Source organism: Sprattus sprattus (assembly GCF_963457725.1).
Source record: "Sprattus sprattus genome assembly, chromosome: 20".
NCBI lineage: Eukaryota > Metazoa > Chordata > Actinopteri > Clupeiformes > Clupeidae > Sprattus > Sprattus sprattus.
The window spans coordinates 14,896,463-14,911,508 of record NC_137918.1 but is presented as its reverse complement, the minus strand read 5'-3'; the positions used below and the strand labels follow the sequence as shown (position 1 = coordinate 14,911,508).

At 40.8% G+C, this 15,046-nt stretch overlaps 1 protein-coding gene across 1 annotated transcript; it reads right to left on the bottom strand.

The window, feature by feature from the left end:
* Positions 1 to 1,858: 1,858 nt before the first annotated feature.
* On the bottom strand, positions 1,859 to 12,071 carry LOC308381959 (homocysteine-responsive endoplasmic reticulum-resident ubiquitin-like domain member 2 protein). The gene is made up of 9 exons (XM_080859632.1): positions 11,966 to 12,071; positions 11,272 to 11,452; positions 9,898 to 9,975; positions 8,685 to 8,807; positions 7,229 to 7,359; positions 6,025 to 6,156; positions 4,559 to 4,822; positions 3,550 to 3,658; positions 1,859 to 2,632 (listed from the first exon to the last, which is right to left on the bottom strand). The coding sequence occupies exons 2-9, from the start codon at positions 11,407 to 11,409 to the stop codon at positions 2,462 to 2,464; spliced, it is 1,146 nt and encodes a 381-aa protein (XP_080715758.1). The 5' UTR covers positions 11,410 to 11,452; positions 11,966 to 12,071; the 3' UTR covers positions 1,859 to 2,461.
* Between the last annotated feature and the right edge of the window lie 2,975 nt (positions 12,072 to 15,046).

Here is a 15,046-nt window from a genome sequence, read left to right as displayed (position 1 = left end):
TAGGTGGCATCTGATGGTAGTTTTGGAGACTTTGTGAACCCAAGACTCAAATAATGTCTGCAATTCTCCAGCTGTGACCCTTGGAGATTATTTTGCCAGTCGAATCATCCTCCTCACGGTGCGTGGGGTCAATGTACACACACGTCATCTTCCAGGCTGATTCTTAACATCTCCCGTCGCTTTAAACTTCTTTATTATTTCCATGATAGTGGAAATGGGTATTTTCAACTGTTTAGAGATTTTCTTGTGTCCATTTCTTGATTTGTGCAGCTTAACAACTTTTCATCGCACATCGTCACTGTGTTCTTGAGTCTTTCCCATAGTGATGAATGACTTATGGAATTCGGCCTGTGTCACCTCCTATTTGTACGCCAGTGGAACAGGAAGTCATGGTTGACCTTTTAAGAGTTCCTAATCAAACAGGTGAACTTAAAAATGTAAAACATGACTGGAAATATACTTCAGTTAGATTTCAATTATAAGATTTTCCTAGGGGTGCCAATAATTGTGGCACACATGTTTTGGAGAAAAATATTGATTTAATGTCAACAGTTTTTTTTTTTTTTCTTTCAATAATTTTACTTCAATGAAAAGGTATGATTTTTGTGAATATTTTGAGTGGAAGACCAAGAGGATAAACTGCAAAGACATATTTTTTCATAGCCTGTTTGCTCATATTTACTAGGGGAGCCAATAATGCTGAGCGGGACTGTATATATATAAACAAACACTCAATTAAACTATGTTTATTTAGTATAGCCTACTGAGAGAAACAGGCTTCACTTACCAGTGTGCAATACCAGCTAACAGTGCTGTGACAAAACAAGGGAAAGAAATGCTCATGTCACAAACTTATCCTTTGCATTTAAGCAAATTTCAAGGTTAGCTATTTAAACCTACTCACATTAGATTGTTTGTTTGTGTGCTTGTTTTATTAATAGATAGTACATACATCACAACTCATTCATGCTAACACAAGTTGTAGTGACGTTTTAGCGATCCCTAACTAGGCTATCGCTTAAGTTGCTGACTATCTACCTAGATAGCTAGCTAGTGTTACCGTTTGTCATTCAAACTTACCCAGTAGCAAAGTAAGTCCCAGGTTCAGGAAGGCACGAAGCGAAATACCTAGATTATCTTGCAGGAATGAAGACGCGTCGTTTAAAAAAATATTTGGGCAAAATAAAGACTGGCGCACACGAAATTTTGAGGGCATTGAGAATTTGTTAACCCTTGGACAGGATCCTTCACCGCCACTATTAACTGTCTGTCGCAACTTTACCCCCATATCGTAACACTTTTCTACTGCTCCTAAGGATGGACGTGATTTGTACCTACAAACTCCTTGATGTTATAGAGGAAGTAATGCCGAGAAGCACAGGCAAACCTCAGTAAAATTAGCCTAGCTTCAGCTAAGGTTAGGTATCCAAACAGCAAGATATTTGGGTATAAAAAAAGGCTGTTGGTAACCATAGGAACCTCCGCCGTTACGAGCACTTCTGTGGGGTTGATGGATAAGGATATCACACTCCATACATTCATTTTCTCTCTTCCATCAGCTGTGTTATAAAATATCCTTGTCAGATTTTTTTCACCCCAATTCGTTTTTTAAATTATATTTTTAACTGTTGCCCTACTGTTCAGAGTGGATACATAGTCAATACAAAACTATTTATCTTTTAAACATGTTTCTATATCATGTATTACTCATTTATCTTAAAATGTTGATGATTTAGAATTTTGTGTGAATGTGCGTGAAATTTGTGTTCGATTTCAGAACAATAACACTAGCCAAAAAAGAAGACAGGCAAATAAGTGATTTGACTTGGTTTTCAGGACCACCCTTTATGTAACGCGCTGTACCACACAAGCAATAATAAGGGAGCTGATCACACAATGACCACACAAATTAGGGGGTACATAAGAGCCTTAAGGTCTAAAGCTTCTTATTTACCGAAAATAGTCTTAAAACATTATTTTAAACATTAAAAATGACAATGCAGCCATAGGCTAACACACACAGTTGTTCAATTGCTCAGATTGGAGGCTGACTTCCATGATGTACAAAACCACTTAAAACAGATAATCAGTTTCTCTCAAATCACTTAACCACAAAGAGAATTAGTGAGAGTTTCTCTTTCGTCACTTGTAATTTAAGACTGCCATTTGAAATAAGACACTTTATCGTTTCTCTCACAACTCGCTCTCCTCCTCCTTGCTTAACTGGATCTGCTCAAATGTTCTATTCACAGTTGAGGGGAGATATGCATAGGATCTACAATCTGAAATGGGCCCCACAGTTTATACACTCCATTGTCTTTTTTTTAAGCTGCTACACGCCTGTCCTCCAACAAAGTCAACAGTTAGCCCACAAGAGCCAACAAAGTCACATGTTGCTCCTTATCACAGTGGATGGGCCCGAAAGTGCCATCATGTCGAGTTGAACTACAACTCCCATGGTTCAGTGGGCTGCGTTGGGAAGGCCCTCGGGGATGAGGGAGGTGAAGAAGGTGGTGATGAAAGACCAGGCGGAGGAGAAAAAGCCGCTTTGGTCTTCTCCCGGGGGTCCCTCGCTGCCTTCCTCTCCACTGTCCCCATCCTCATCTCCCAGTCCGTCGTCCATGACGCGCTCCTGTGTACAGCGAACACAGAGTGGAGGGGAAAGAAGGTGTTTCACAAAAGAAAATACCCACTTGCTCAAGCAATATTTAACATGTCTCAATTTTTTTTTTTAAATTTGTATAATATTTATATAATTTGTCTATAATTTGCTATTTTGTCTATTTATTTTATTTCTTATTAAAATTTGTATTAATTTATTTTTGATGATAATGTATATAGATACTGGATTCCTATTCCCACTACCCTGCTGCTTTGACAATTGAATTTCCCTCACGGGATTATTACAAGTTTATCTATTTATCTATCTATCTATCTATCTAAATATCTCTCAAATCTAATGCTCATATGGACAGCACTGATTTAACGGTGCAATAAGGATCAATAGCTATTCGCTAAAGGTATGCTAGCAGCTAAAACTAACGAAATCTCTTGAAATGTGCTGACTTTGACATTATGACAAACTAGTTACTCAACGACTGTCCTTACACAGTCAAACATCAAGCAAGTGCAACACAAGACTAAGGAAGATGGCAAATAAGCTACTTACTAGATCGGCAGAAGGTAAACAAGGCAGGTCGGCGGGCTGCGGCAGGCGAAACTACAGAACGCAGTTATATGCCTATCGACCCTGCTATGCCTATGGCACCGACGCGATTCTCCATATTAAATGTCATTGTAGCGCCCCAATTTTTTTTGAGCTATTATTTTAAGGTTAAACTGCTTATCCTAACCCTAATCCTGAAGCATAATTGTTGCATAATGCACCTTTAAGAAAACTAAATTCAAAAGCTTAGTGATTACACTATGAATCTCAAAAAGCCACTTCCAGCTACGGTGTAGAAAGGTGTGTGGGCATGTGAATGTGTGCATGAGAGAGAGAGAGAGAGAGAGAGAGAGAAGGAGGGAGACTGAAAACAAATGGAGTACCAGATCCTGGAGGTCATTCAGATCTCCGTCCAGTTCGTCCTGGTTGCCCCCGTCTACCAGATTCTGTAGCTCATGCTCTAGGTTGAAAGGGAGCCAGCCAGCTTGATGACTTTTGGGAGACGATTGATGACCAAAAACGATGAAGAAACAAACTCAAAGTTAGACGTGAGACCCTAATGTGAGCATCATGACCAGACAGTGGCCAAGGCAATACTAATACAAGATCACTGGTATTACAAAGACCATGTTACACCATCACAGTACCACAACATAAGCTTATGAATAACTAAGTAAGTAGCACAGTGATAAGAAATAATAGCACAGTGTTTTATGGGTTAGATAGAAGACATTTAAATAAATTAATGTTTCAGAGGAAGAGGGAATGGCAGCACCCTGGACAGCTCCTCTACTGTCAACCAATCGGCAGCACCATGAATAGAGCTGGTGGCAGTGACCACAACACTTAAGCAATATAGCACGAGTGGGAGTGGGGTAGGTAAGGGATATTCCCACGGGTGGTGTTCGGCCGTAGCCACCGAGGCCGGAGGCCGAGTGGCGTAGGCAACAACACACGTGGGAATATCCCTTACCTTCCCCACTCCCACGTTTGCTATATTGCTTTTATAAAACAATTCTATAGTCAACCAATTAACATTTCAACGGGAAGTTATTGATTAAAAAAAATTCTATTTCGCCATTGTTTCTCCGCAACACAAAAAATAGTTCCATTGTCAACGTCTTGGTTGGGAATCATAGGAACTTTGAATTACCGGTTATCATCAATGCGCTATAGAATGTTTCATCGCGGAGTAATTTATTATTATCTGTGAAAAGTCCCTGTTGGGTTGTTCTGGGATAATCCAACGCATGGAACGTCTCTCGTCCAATCAGAAACAGCTAAATAACGCGATAGAACCCAATTGTTTAATAACAAGCACAGACTGGTGCCAAAAGTGTGACAACTGGATGCTCTGAAAGAGGAAAACTGACTCCACTGGTATGCACTCACAGGTAGAACATCAGCATGCCTCCCATCACCATGACGAATCGGCTGAAGGAGGAGTAGAAGTAGACGATGCTGAGCAGGGCGACCGCCCGTGACCCCGTGTACACCCAATCCAGCCAGTCGTTGTTCTGATCGTCCTCATCCTGCCCCCCCTCCCCACCTGCGAGGTCGGCTGGGGCCGCCTGCCGCTGCACTCTGGGCAGCTCTGATTCGCCGGTAGGGGGAAGGGGGCTTGCTGTCTGATAATACGCAGCCATTGAGGCTTGACTGACATGATGAGAGAGAAGAGAAGACACAGACATTGGGCGAGTAAATAAGATGATTCTTGCTGTATGTCTTATAACTACATTTCTTTCACTGCTACCAACAAAATATTTTGTTAAATGTTCTGCTAATATGATGGGAGGTTCTTTGGAGAATAAATGCGGCTCTCGATTTTATGCATTTTAGCAATTCAAGATTTCTTTATATGGGAAAGGTTTTCTGTAGAACTGACACCTGCTGTTAAACTGGCAGGCCAGCAGGCATCCACATGTTGTAAACAGTAATTAAAAGGTTATATTTTTATTTTAACAAGGTTAAAAATGTTCTCTATAGACAGGAACTGTGTGTGTTTGTGTGTATGTGTGTATGTGTGTGTGTGAAAATGAGTGAGTGGGAGAGAGAAAGAGACTGTAGGTCTATGTCTTAATACTAAATATTCTTACAATCATTACATTTCGATTACATTCAGAAACTGTCCTATGACAAAAAATATAACATAAAAACTCAAAACTCAAATATGATTATCCATACCATACAAGTAGTATGAACAGAAATTCATAAGTAGGTCTATCTGTGGTAAAAACATATAAAGGCGTGAATTGCATTTGGCTATTTTGACATCACAGGAAGTGGTAGCAAGTAGGTAACCAGCATTAAGCTAAGTAGTAGAGCTACATCAAAACTATGTGTTAACTTATGGATGTGCTGACCACACAATCATAGTAAAATGTGTTAACTTCAGTGTAAATGTAAACTTACATGTGACGGTAACTTGCTTGAAAGACCCAATGGATTGTGTACATGTAATATGTATTGCAAGTATCTTAAAGTGAACTTTTCTGTGGTGGTCGTCGCGGTGGAATGATTTGTTTACATTAACTGTACTTGGCTAACATCACAAGCTAGTATTGCCAGTGTTATCTAAAAATTAACTTTCTTTCATCATAACAACTGCATATCACAGTGAAATGGGCTTGGATGAGTGGTTTACATACATTATGCTGGCCTACATTGTTTTAAAAATATATTATTTAATTGTCCTGCATTGTTGCAGAATCTTTCATGTTCAGCAGTTATTTCCACTCCCATCCCAGAGCAAAAGGGAGTGTTTTTTGTGCAGAGTGAGTGCATCCTTAAGAGACTCTGAGAAAGGCTCAGGCCCCTGCTGCCTGCACACAGGCGGAGGAAGGCGGTGACTCACTCACTAGTGCATGTAGAGCTGCCAGGCGTAGACCTGCTGCCACCACATCAGGCTCATGGGGCTGATGGGAAAGGCTGTTCCGGAGGGAACGCCGGAAACCCCGCCTGGCGCCGGGGGAAACTGAGGCCACGGGTAACTAGAGAGGGGGAAGAGATCACATCAGGACTCGGGGAAACGCACGGAAAGATAAACACGGAACGCCGGTAAAAACAAAACATGGCTGCACACGCGAATAAACAAAGGGAACACTATGCAGAAAAACTATAATTTGCATCAAAGGCCATGGGAACGCAGGACACAGCTACATACAGAGAGAGAGAGAGAGAGAGAGAGAGAGAGAGAGAGAGAGAGAGAGAGAGAGAGAGAGAGAGAGAGAGAGAGAGAGAGAGGCTGTGCTCCCTCTGTAACCAGGGAACAGTAGAGACAGCGCTACATTTCCTGATTCAGTGCAACCATAACCAAAGTCTTAGAGACCATTATTTTGACAAAATAACACAAATATTCCCAGAATTCTACCATCTAAATGATCAGGACAGACTCTAAGTTCTACTTGGAGAGAGGGAGGACTGCTGTAGACTGGCATCAAAATATGCATCAGCCTGTCATGAGCTCCACAGTAATGTGACCCACATAACTATTATTTAATGTTTGTTGAAAATGGAAAATTAATTAATTATATTTTTATATACCACATTGTTACCATCTATAACTTATTGTTTCATGTTAATTGTGATTGAACATGTTATGCAAACATGCTTTGGCAACGTTATATTGTATGCAGTCATGCCAATAACGCCATTGAATTGAATTGAATTGAGAGAGAGAGAGAGAGAGAGAGAGAGAGAGAGAGAGAGAGAGAAAAGGAAAGAGAGATAAACAGAGTGAGAGAAAGAGAGAGAGAGAGAGAGAAGGAAAGAGAGAGAAACAGAAAGTGAGAGAGAGAGATGAGAGAGAGAAGGAAAGAGAGAGAAACAGAAAGTGAGAGAGAGAGGAGAGAGAGGAGAGAGGAGAGAGAGAAGGAAAGAGAGAGAAACAGAAAGTGTGAGAGAGAGGAGAGAGAGAGAGAGAGAGAGAGAGATGCAATACAAAAAAGACAAGCATTAGCATAAAACAGAGGACCTGAAACACATTAAACACACAGAACAAACAAACACACACACACACACACACACACACACACACACACAAAATACACAGACAGAACTCACCCCTGTGCAAAGGCGGGGTGCGCTGTAGTGTTGATAAAGTGACCTTGCTGGCTCTGCTCAGCTGTGTGCTGCCCTGCAACATGTGACTGGCCATCTGAAGGAGACCCTGCAGCACCAGGACTCTCTGTGCTCTGAACAAGAAAAAAAATCAGCCGGTGTCTGTGTATGTGAGTGTGGTCACACACAAATCCAATGCATGCTGTCTGTGTGTCTGTGTGTCTGTGTGTCTGTGTGTCTGTGTGTCTGTGTGTCTGTGTGTGTGTGTGTGTGTGTGTGTGTGTGTGTGTGTGTCTGTGTGTGTGTGTGTGTGTGTAGGCAATGAGCAGCGTTATCTTTTTTTCACCTTCAAAACCTCATGTAATATAGATTGAGATTGGTTATGTATTGGGTTACATCATCCGGGGAGAGCGGAACTTTGGCACTTTGTGACTTTGTGAGTACATCATTTGGAGACAATGGAATTTGGTCTTCTCTTTGGAAACCCTAGCGTTTTAGGGAATGACGGTTTTGAATAAAACCAAGAAGCGACATGAACCAGATTGAATTCCCTCCCATACCATCCCACAATGTCACAAAAAGCACCAATCTCCTTTGAGGTTTTCTGCTCTGCCGAACACCGTTACATCTGAAACACGCCCTCCAGAGACAACAGATTGGTGTGCATTGCTCCAGATGCCACGCCATGCTAATCACCCCACATTTTAAACAACTTGAAGCCAGACGTAGGAACACATGGGTTTCAGCACGGTGCTTTGTCATTTATCTATTATGTGCTTGCTGTGAACAGAACAAGTAATCAGTACTTGCTGTCTTAAGATAGCGAAGATCAAGTAATCAGTATTTGCAGAAGAAGAAATCAGCTGTTTCTATGATTTGCCTGGAACATGCAGTTGTACGTGTGTGTGTGTGTTGTGTCAATATTTAGGAAAGCTTTGAAAATTCCTGCAAATGTTATACTTTTCTGAACTGACAAGAACTCAGTCAGACGTCAGCCACTGCCATAAAGGAAGGGGCCGACCCCAAACCTCAGAAGTGACTGGTGCAGTTTTTTGGTTCTCTCAGTTTTTTGTTTTTTTCGGTTCATGTCACTATTCATTTTTCTAACACGATCACGTGTCATTTCATCATCATTATCATTGTTTATTCAGGGAGCATTCACTGTACATAGCACACTAAGCACAACACTGAATAAACTTGCCTGCCTGTAAGCACCAGGCTACCTTTCTTCCATGTATACTGCAATGTATGCCTGAGTCTCTGGCCCAAATGACACCTCTTGCCCTACAAACAAGCATGAGCCATGTTGTGGAGTGTGTAAGTACTTACGGCTGGGGGAGTGTGTAAGTACTTACGGCTGGGGGAGTGTGTCAGTACTTACGGCTGGGGGAGTGTGTCAGTACTTACGGCTGGGGGAGTGTGTAAGTACTTACGGCTGGGGGAGTGTGTAAGTACTTACGGCTGGGGGAGAGGCGGAGCTCGTGTGGGACTTGGAGCCCTTAGTGCTTCGTCTGCGAGGCTGAGGAGACCCTGGAGGGGTACGTGAGGCGCACACCAGGTGAAACATGTGATACTCATCATGCTGAAGGGAGCAGAGTAGGACCACGTATGAACCACACAAATACAATCATTACATTTACATTTAGTCATTTAACAGACGGTTTTCAAAAGGCGACGTACAGTACCAGTCAAAAGTTTGGACACAAAATAACATAAGTAAAGAAAACACTTTTCAAATTAAAGATGTGTCCAAACTTTTGACTGGTACTGTATAAACCACAAATATACAATCACATTCATTACATTTACATTTACATTTAGTCATTTAGCAGACGCTTTTGACAAAGCGACGTACAAGGGAGAGAACAGTCAAGCTAAGAGCAATAAAACCTGGTCGAACAATAAATACTGCTTTTTTAAGAAATAGAAAACGACATAGAAAGAAAAAGGAAGTGCGGGACAGTCATTCAGAAAACAGGGACAATGCCACAGCCAGCTGAGGAAGCCATTACAAGGCTGCAGTAAAAAAAATGACAGAAAATATTAAATAAGAAACAGAAAAGGCAGCCCAACGTTTTTCTTTCCTTCTGCCAACCTTTCAGTGTACTTACAGAGCCAGTATGCAACAATCCGTACTTTTTGAAACTTGTTTTTACAGGCAACTAGCACTAGTATGATTTTCAAGTTAATTTCATGGTATATAGTCATGTGGAGGACAGAACTTCCAGCTAGCCACCTAGGCTGTGCACTATGCAGTGTGTGTGTGTGTGTGTGTGTGTGTGTGTGTGTGTGTGTGTGTGTGTGTGTGTGTGTGTGTGTGTGTGGGCCTGAGAAGGACCACTCTGAGGAAATGCAAAAAAGCCTTAACAGCACGGCATTGCCAACTACAGTATATCGGCAAAAGACATGAGCAAGCCAGCCTTTAATCTGTGCCTCAAACTATGCGGTTGTTGGTGTTTGTAAGGGGTTTGCATGCCTCTTCAGTGGTTAGACTACTACTTTCCAAGCAAGACTCCTTAATACTGCTTTAGAGAAAGAAATTGCTGTGGTTCGTTGGTTTGTGTGTGTAGGGGTTGAAAAAGCTATTGTGTAACCTTAAATCAACTTAAGCCTCAACATGAGGTGAACAGCAAACAAATTAATCTGAGGTCAAGAGAATGCTTGGTGCATACCTTTCTTAACACGTCCTTGAGTTGTAGTTGATCCGTGAGCAGCTTCCCCGCGTACACTAACCTCTGGTCCTTGGAACTCTGCAAAGAGCATGAGGTTAACTGACTGACTTACATACCTGTAACATGACATGAAATGACCCTTTGAGACCATGACCAGTAGGGTGACCATTCAGGGCCTGTCTATGTAATGACATGTAATTGGATGGAAGGGACTTGTGGGGGATTAAGGCCTTTCCCTTGTAGGGCAAAGATGTGGCGCATAACTCACTGACCGCAGATTGCTCCCAACGAAAACACAGATACAAAGACTGCTCCCTAACAAAACAACTCCAAAATGAGTGATGTCGCAATTTAATTTCTATTCATTTTTAATTCTGAGTCCTGCTGAAAGCTAGTGAGGCTGGCAGAGTGGTTAACCCAGAACAAAATAATCGCGAGACCCTTAATACCTCCACTTCAAAGTAGTCGGTATGCTTGACCGTGGTGTCATGCATCACACAGACTTAATGGAACACAGTTGTTACCACATAAGGTTTGCGGTTGTGGGAAATACATGGATTACACCAGAACAAAGAAAGAAATAACACAGACTCCACTCTCTGACGTATAATCTGAAGGCTTTCTCACTACCAATCTTCTGAGTAAATACTATAAACACCCTCTAATGTATCTCCTCGACTCTGCCCCTGAATGCAAGCATGGTTGGTTGCCTAGGTAACCTGGACATCTATGTACAGTTCTTGAAAAGCTTAATTGATTCAATTCTGATGCTTGTCTAATGAAGTTCATTCCTTCCCACGTCCAAACTGTGTCAAACTCTATACTAAATTCAGAAACGGAACCACAAACTATGTGTCCAAATATAGGCCAACCTATTTCAACAGAAGAACAACTAAGAGCCAAGAACGTAATAACTTCTAACTCCTGAACACCAAACTAAATTAAACCAGTGAACTCTGGTCTTATTTTTCAAAGGCACTCATTCATAAGATTATTCCCACAGCTTCACTTATTCAGCAGAATAGGACAGGTTCCAACCAGGACAGGCAGCAGTGAACACAATTACATAACAACTAGAGCAACAGTGTATCCCACACCTGTGATTAAGAGAAGGATAATGCGTCATTACATTAAATGAGCACGAAAATTCAAATACTTGAGTCACAACTGAGGCAAACTTCAGATGGACGTTATGTTAGTGGGGTCAAATGAAGACAGGTGAATTGCAACTGAACATATGTAATACTGTGAATCTCAGTCGGACATTTATTATTAGTCAAATTATATTTTCTGCACTACGGAGAAAATACGTAGAAATACGGTCTTGGACATGATCAATATGAATGCTTGCTGGCCATCACCAAGATTTCTTACCGGCTTACTGGGATAAACGTGTGAGAGGTGGGTCTTAAGTTTCTCCACCGTCCAGTTCAAGAAGCAATTAATGGTTTGGTCATCATACTTCTGATTGGGCGCCTTAATGACGAGGGTGACTGGGATGTCCATATCCATAGCTCACAACATTGGGCAGGGGGGGCAACCTTTTACAGTGATTCTGTGGAAGTTAAAGGAACGGTAGAAACAGAAGGTAACAGTTATGTAATTAACTATCAGATACAGTTTAATAATTAAACCACGGACGGTGGCTGGAGTCGTCCATTTACGCTTGCTAACATTAGACTACAGCGATTTGACTCAAACAGAGGCTCTATTTAATTGTCTACAAGTAGACAAGGTAAATTCGCTAACCAAGCGTTAATGTTTACATTCCGGGAAGAAGCTGCAGGAAGCTGAAATCTTCATAAATAGGAGTGTTGTTAACCCAAAGTTAGTTGAGAGGTCAAATCTAAACATGAAGGTTTGCAAAAGGCAAAGTCAGCCATAGTACCATCGGCACAAACCAGCTGTCAGATACATAGCTAGCTGCCTAGCCAACGTTAGTTGTAATCAGGTTAGAATCTAGCTAACAAGCTAGCTAGGATAACTATCTACCATCCTCGAATTTAGGTTGAGAATGTATCTCTCGCCCCTATGAGTGCTCGTAAAGAGATGCATGTGTGACACTTACCTGGGTGTGTTCCGTGCGGTAATTTCTCTGAAGCCTTGTTTATTTTCATTTGCTGAAAGCTAAAAGCACCTAAGCCGGCTGACTTGTGTCCAGGGCGAGATCTTTAATAACCGGAAATGACGACACGAGTTTCACGAGACAAACAGCTGATCCAAAGATTTTACATCAAGGATTTTAGTTTTTTGCCTGATCGGACCTTTTACTGTCTGATCTGACCAGGTGGTCAGGATTCCAAGGGTTAGCTTCGGCCAGTGCACATCAGGTAGTTTATTTTAACCACTGGAAATAATGTCAAAGACTGTGTGTGACTACTGCATTTAACCAGTTAAGAAGTGTATGTGTTTACTATAAATTACATGAGGATATTCAGGCATGACGCGTATGTATATTTATATGAGATCCACTAGCACAAGTATTCTGAGTGTAGGCCATTCAAAAAGATATAATATGGTTATTTTACAGACATCTGAGTTATCACTCTCGCTAATGTCTCCACTGTTGATCATTGCTGAGTAGAAAATCACTATCACCCTCTGATGAGGAAGAAGAATAGAATATATTTATTTGTCATTGCACAAGTACAACGAAATTAAAGTAGCAGCTGTCAGACACAAAAACAATCCGAATATAGATTGAATCAGAATCAGAATCAGGTTTTATTGGCCAAGTAAGTTTTGCACAAACAAGGAATTTGTCTTGGTGCAGTGGCTCTCAGTGTGCTTACACATATTACACAAGATATACATCACAACACAAAACAATACAACAGTGCAATGGTCTTACAGTCCAAGAAGTCTAAAAGAGTAAGGAGAAATAGTGCAAAGAAGTGAAGAGTCCAGGAAGTGCAGGGATAAATTAAACTAGAAAATGCATTTCCTGAAGGAAATACCAGTGATATGAAATGAAAAGGTTAAGAAAGGAAGAAGAAAAGAAAGAAGAGTGAAAGAAGGAAAGAAGAAAGGAAAGAAGAGTGGAAGAAGGAAAGGAGAGTGAAGAAAGGAGAGAAGAGTGGAAGAAGGAAAGAAGAAAAGAAAGAAGAGTGAAGAAAGGAAAGAAGAGTGGAAGAAGGAAAGAAAGAAGAGTGAAATAATGAAAGAAGAAAGGAAATAAGAGTGAAGGAAGGAAAGAAGAGTGGAAGAAGGAAATAAGAAAAGAAAGAAGAGTGAAAGAAGGAAAGAAGAAAGGAAAGAAAAGTGGAAGAAGGAAAGAAGAGTGGATGAAGGAAAAAAGAAAGGCAAGAAGAGTGGAAGAAGGAAAGAAAAATGGAAGAAGAAAATAAGAAAGGAAAGAAGAGTGGAAGAAGGAAAGAAGAGTGAACAAGAGTGGCTCTGGATGAAGAGATAAAGAGAGACTGAAAATATTGAAAAAAGGAGATAAAAATGGAGGGAAGAAGAGAGATTGAGTGTGAGAGAAAGTTGACTGAGAGAGAAAGATGGAGAGAAAAAAAATAGAGAATGGATGGTGTCTTAATGTTCCTAGTTACAGTTAAATTGAGAGGGACAGAGAGAGAAGAGGTTCCTTGGATTTGGCACAGGTGTCAGTAAAGCACAGGTGCAAGCCAGTTTAAAGACCCTATTATGATGTCATAATGGCCCAATGTAAGTCAATGGGAGACATTTATATTCGTTTTTCTTTAATATCTTAAAAAGTTATAAAGTTTAGAAAAGTGAAAAATACATAGCATAAGTGTCGTTTACAAGACCTACGCGACAAAGTTTGAATGAAGTTTCTACGTTTAGCGGTTCGGGCTGAATTAATCGCAGAAAAAGGTAACAAGAATAAGGAGAAGAAGAAGAAGAAGAAGCCTAGGAATAACAATACAGGGCATTTCATGCACTGTAATAATGTCATAATGTAACACACAGATGCAATCATCTGTCACAAGAGCTTTTGACAGCATGAGGCATCTGTCATGAGATGTTTAGCTCATACTAATGTGAGTCTTATGCCAGTCATGTTTATTTTCACAAACAAGGAATTTGTCTTGGTGCAGTGGCTCTCAGTTTGCTTACACATATTACACAAAGGATACATCACATTACAAAAAAATACAACAGTGCAAAACAATACAACAGTGCAATCGTCAACAGTCCAAGAAGTCTAAAAAAGTACAAGGAGTATATACAATAGTGCAAAGTGGAGAGTCCAGGAAGAGCAGGAATAAATAAACATATATATATATATATGTACATATTTACACTATAAAAACACAAGACATATAACACAACAGAGAGACAAATACAGGTCATTTTTTTTTGCATTGTTAAGTGCTATGATGGCTTTGGGATAGAAGATGTCTATAGCAGATGTTAGATGATTTTCATCAGAGGATGTAGCTTTTAAGTTTTTTAGCCTCTTTTTTTTTTAGGTTAAAGCCGTTGTTTTCTTCTTTCACATTCCAAGCTCTCATCATCAACTTCCTCTCCACACTTCGATTTCCTGGGAGGTTTTCTTTCCTAACCATAACATTTAGAACATCTTCATGTCCACATATCTCTCTTTGTCTGTTTTCATTTACCACTTCTCGGCAGGATCGATTCTGCTAAAGGCATATACAAGCCAAACCAATATTTCAGCAGCACCAACCATAACCGGTCTGTCTGATAATCATGCATGCCACACAACTCCTTAATCTCCTTTAGGGTGGTTGCAAATACTTTTGATGTGATCAACCAAGCATTGTTGCTTCTGTAAATACCAGTGTGTTGTCAAGCCTTGATCTGACTGAGTCCATTTTGTCGTAATTAGTAAGAGAGTTAATCAGTTCTGTCTTGTTTTTTCACCACTATGAAAGTTGTTCCGGTCTTTGCCCTGTGGCATAGATAGCCCCCTGTCTGTGAACAAAGCCTTCATTTCTGCATAGCCCCTTTCTCTTTGGAGTCAAGCCTTTGGTTCTGGGTGCCCCATATGGTTCCGTAGCGTTGCGTTTAATCCCTGCCTCAGGGCCCTATCTTCAGTAGAAAGGGCTGATCGTAGAGGTCAAGGGATATGAGTGAAAGTGAAAGTCCCCTCTATGGCAGAGGTGGTGTAGACACACACACTCTGAAATTCATCTCTGCATTTAACCCATCCAGGGAAGTG

Coding starts and splice junctions, on each gene's coding strand:
- LOC308381959 (XM_080859632.1), bottom strand. CDS start 11,409: ATGGATATGGACATCCCAGTCACCCTCGTCATTAAGGCGCCCAATCAG. Junction 9,976..11,271: donor ACGTTTATCCCAGTAAGCCG/GTAAGAAATCTT, acceptor TGCTCTTTGCAG/AGTTCCAAGGACCAGAGGTT. Junction 3,659..4,558: donor GGCATGCTGATGTTCTACCT/GTGAGTGCATAC, acceptor GTCTCCCAAAAG/TCATCAAGCTGGCTGGCTCC.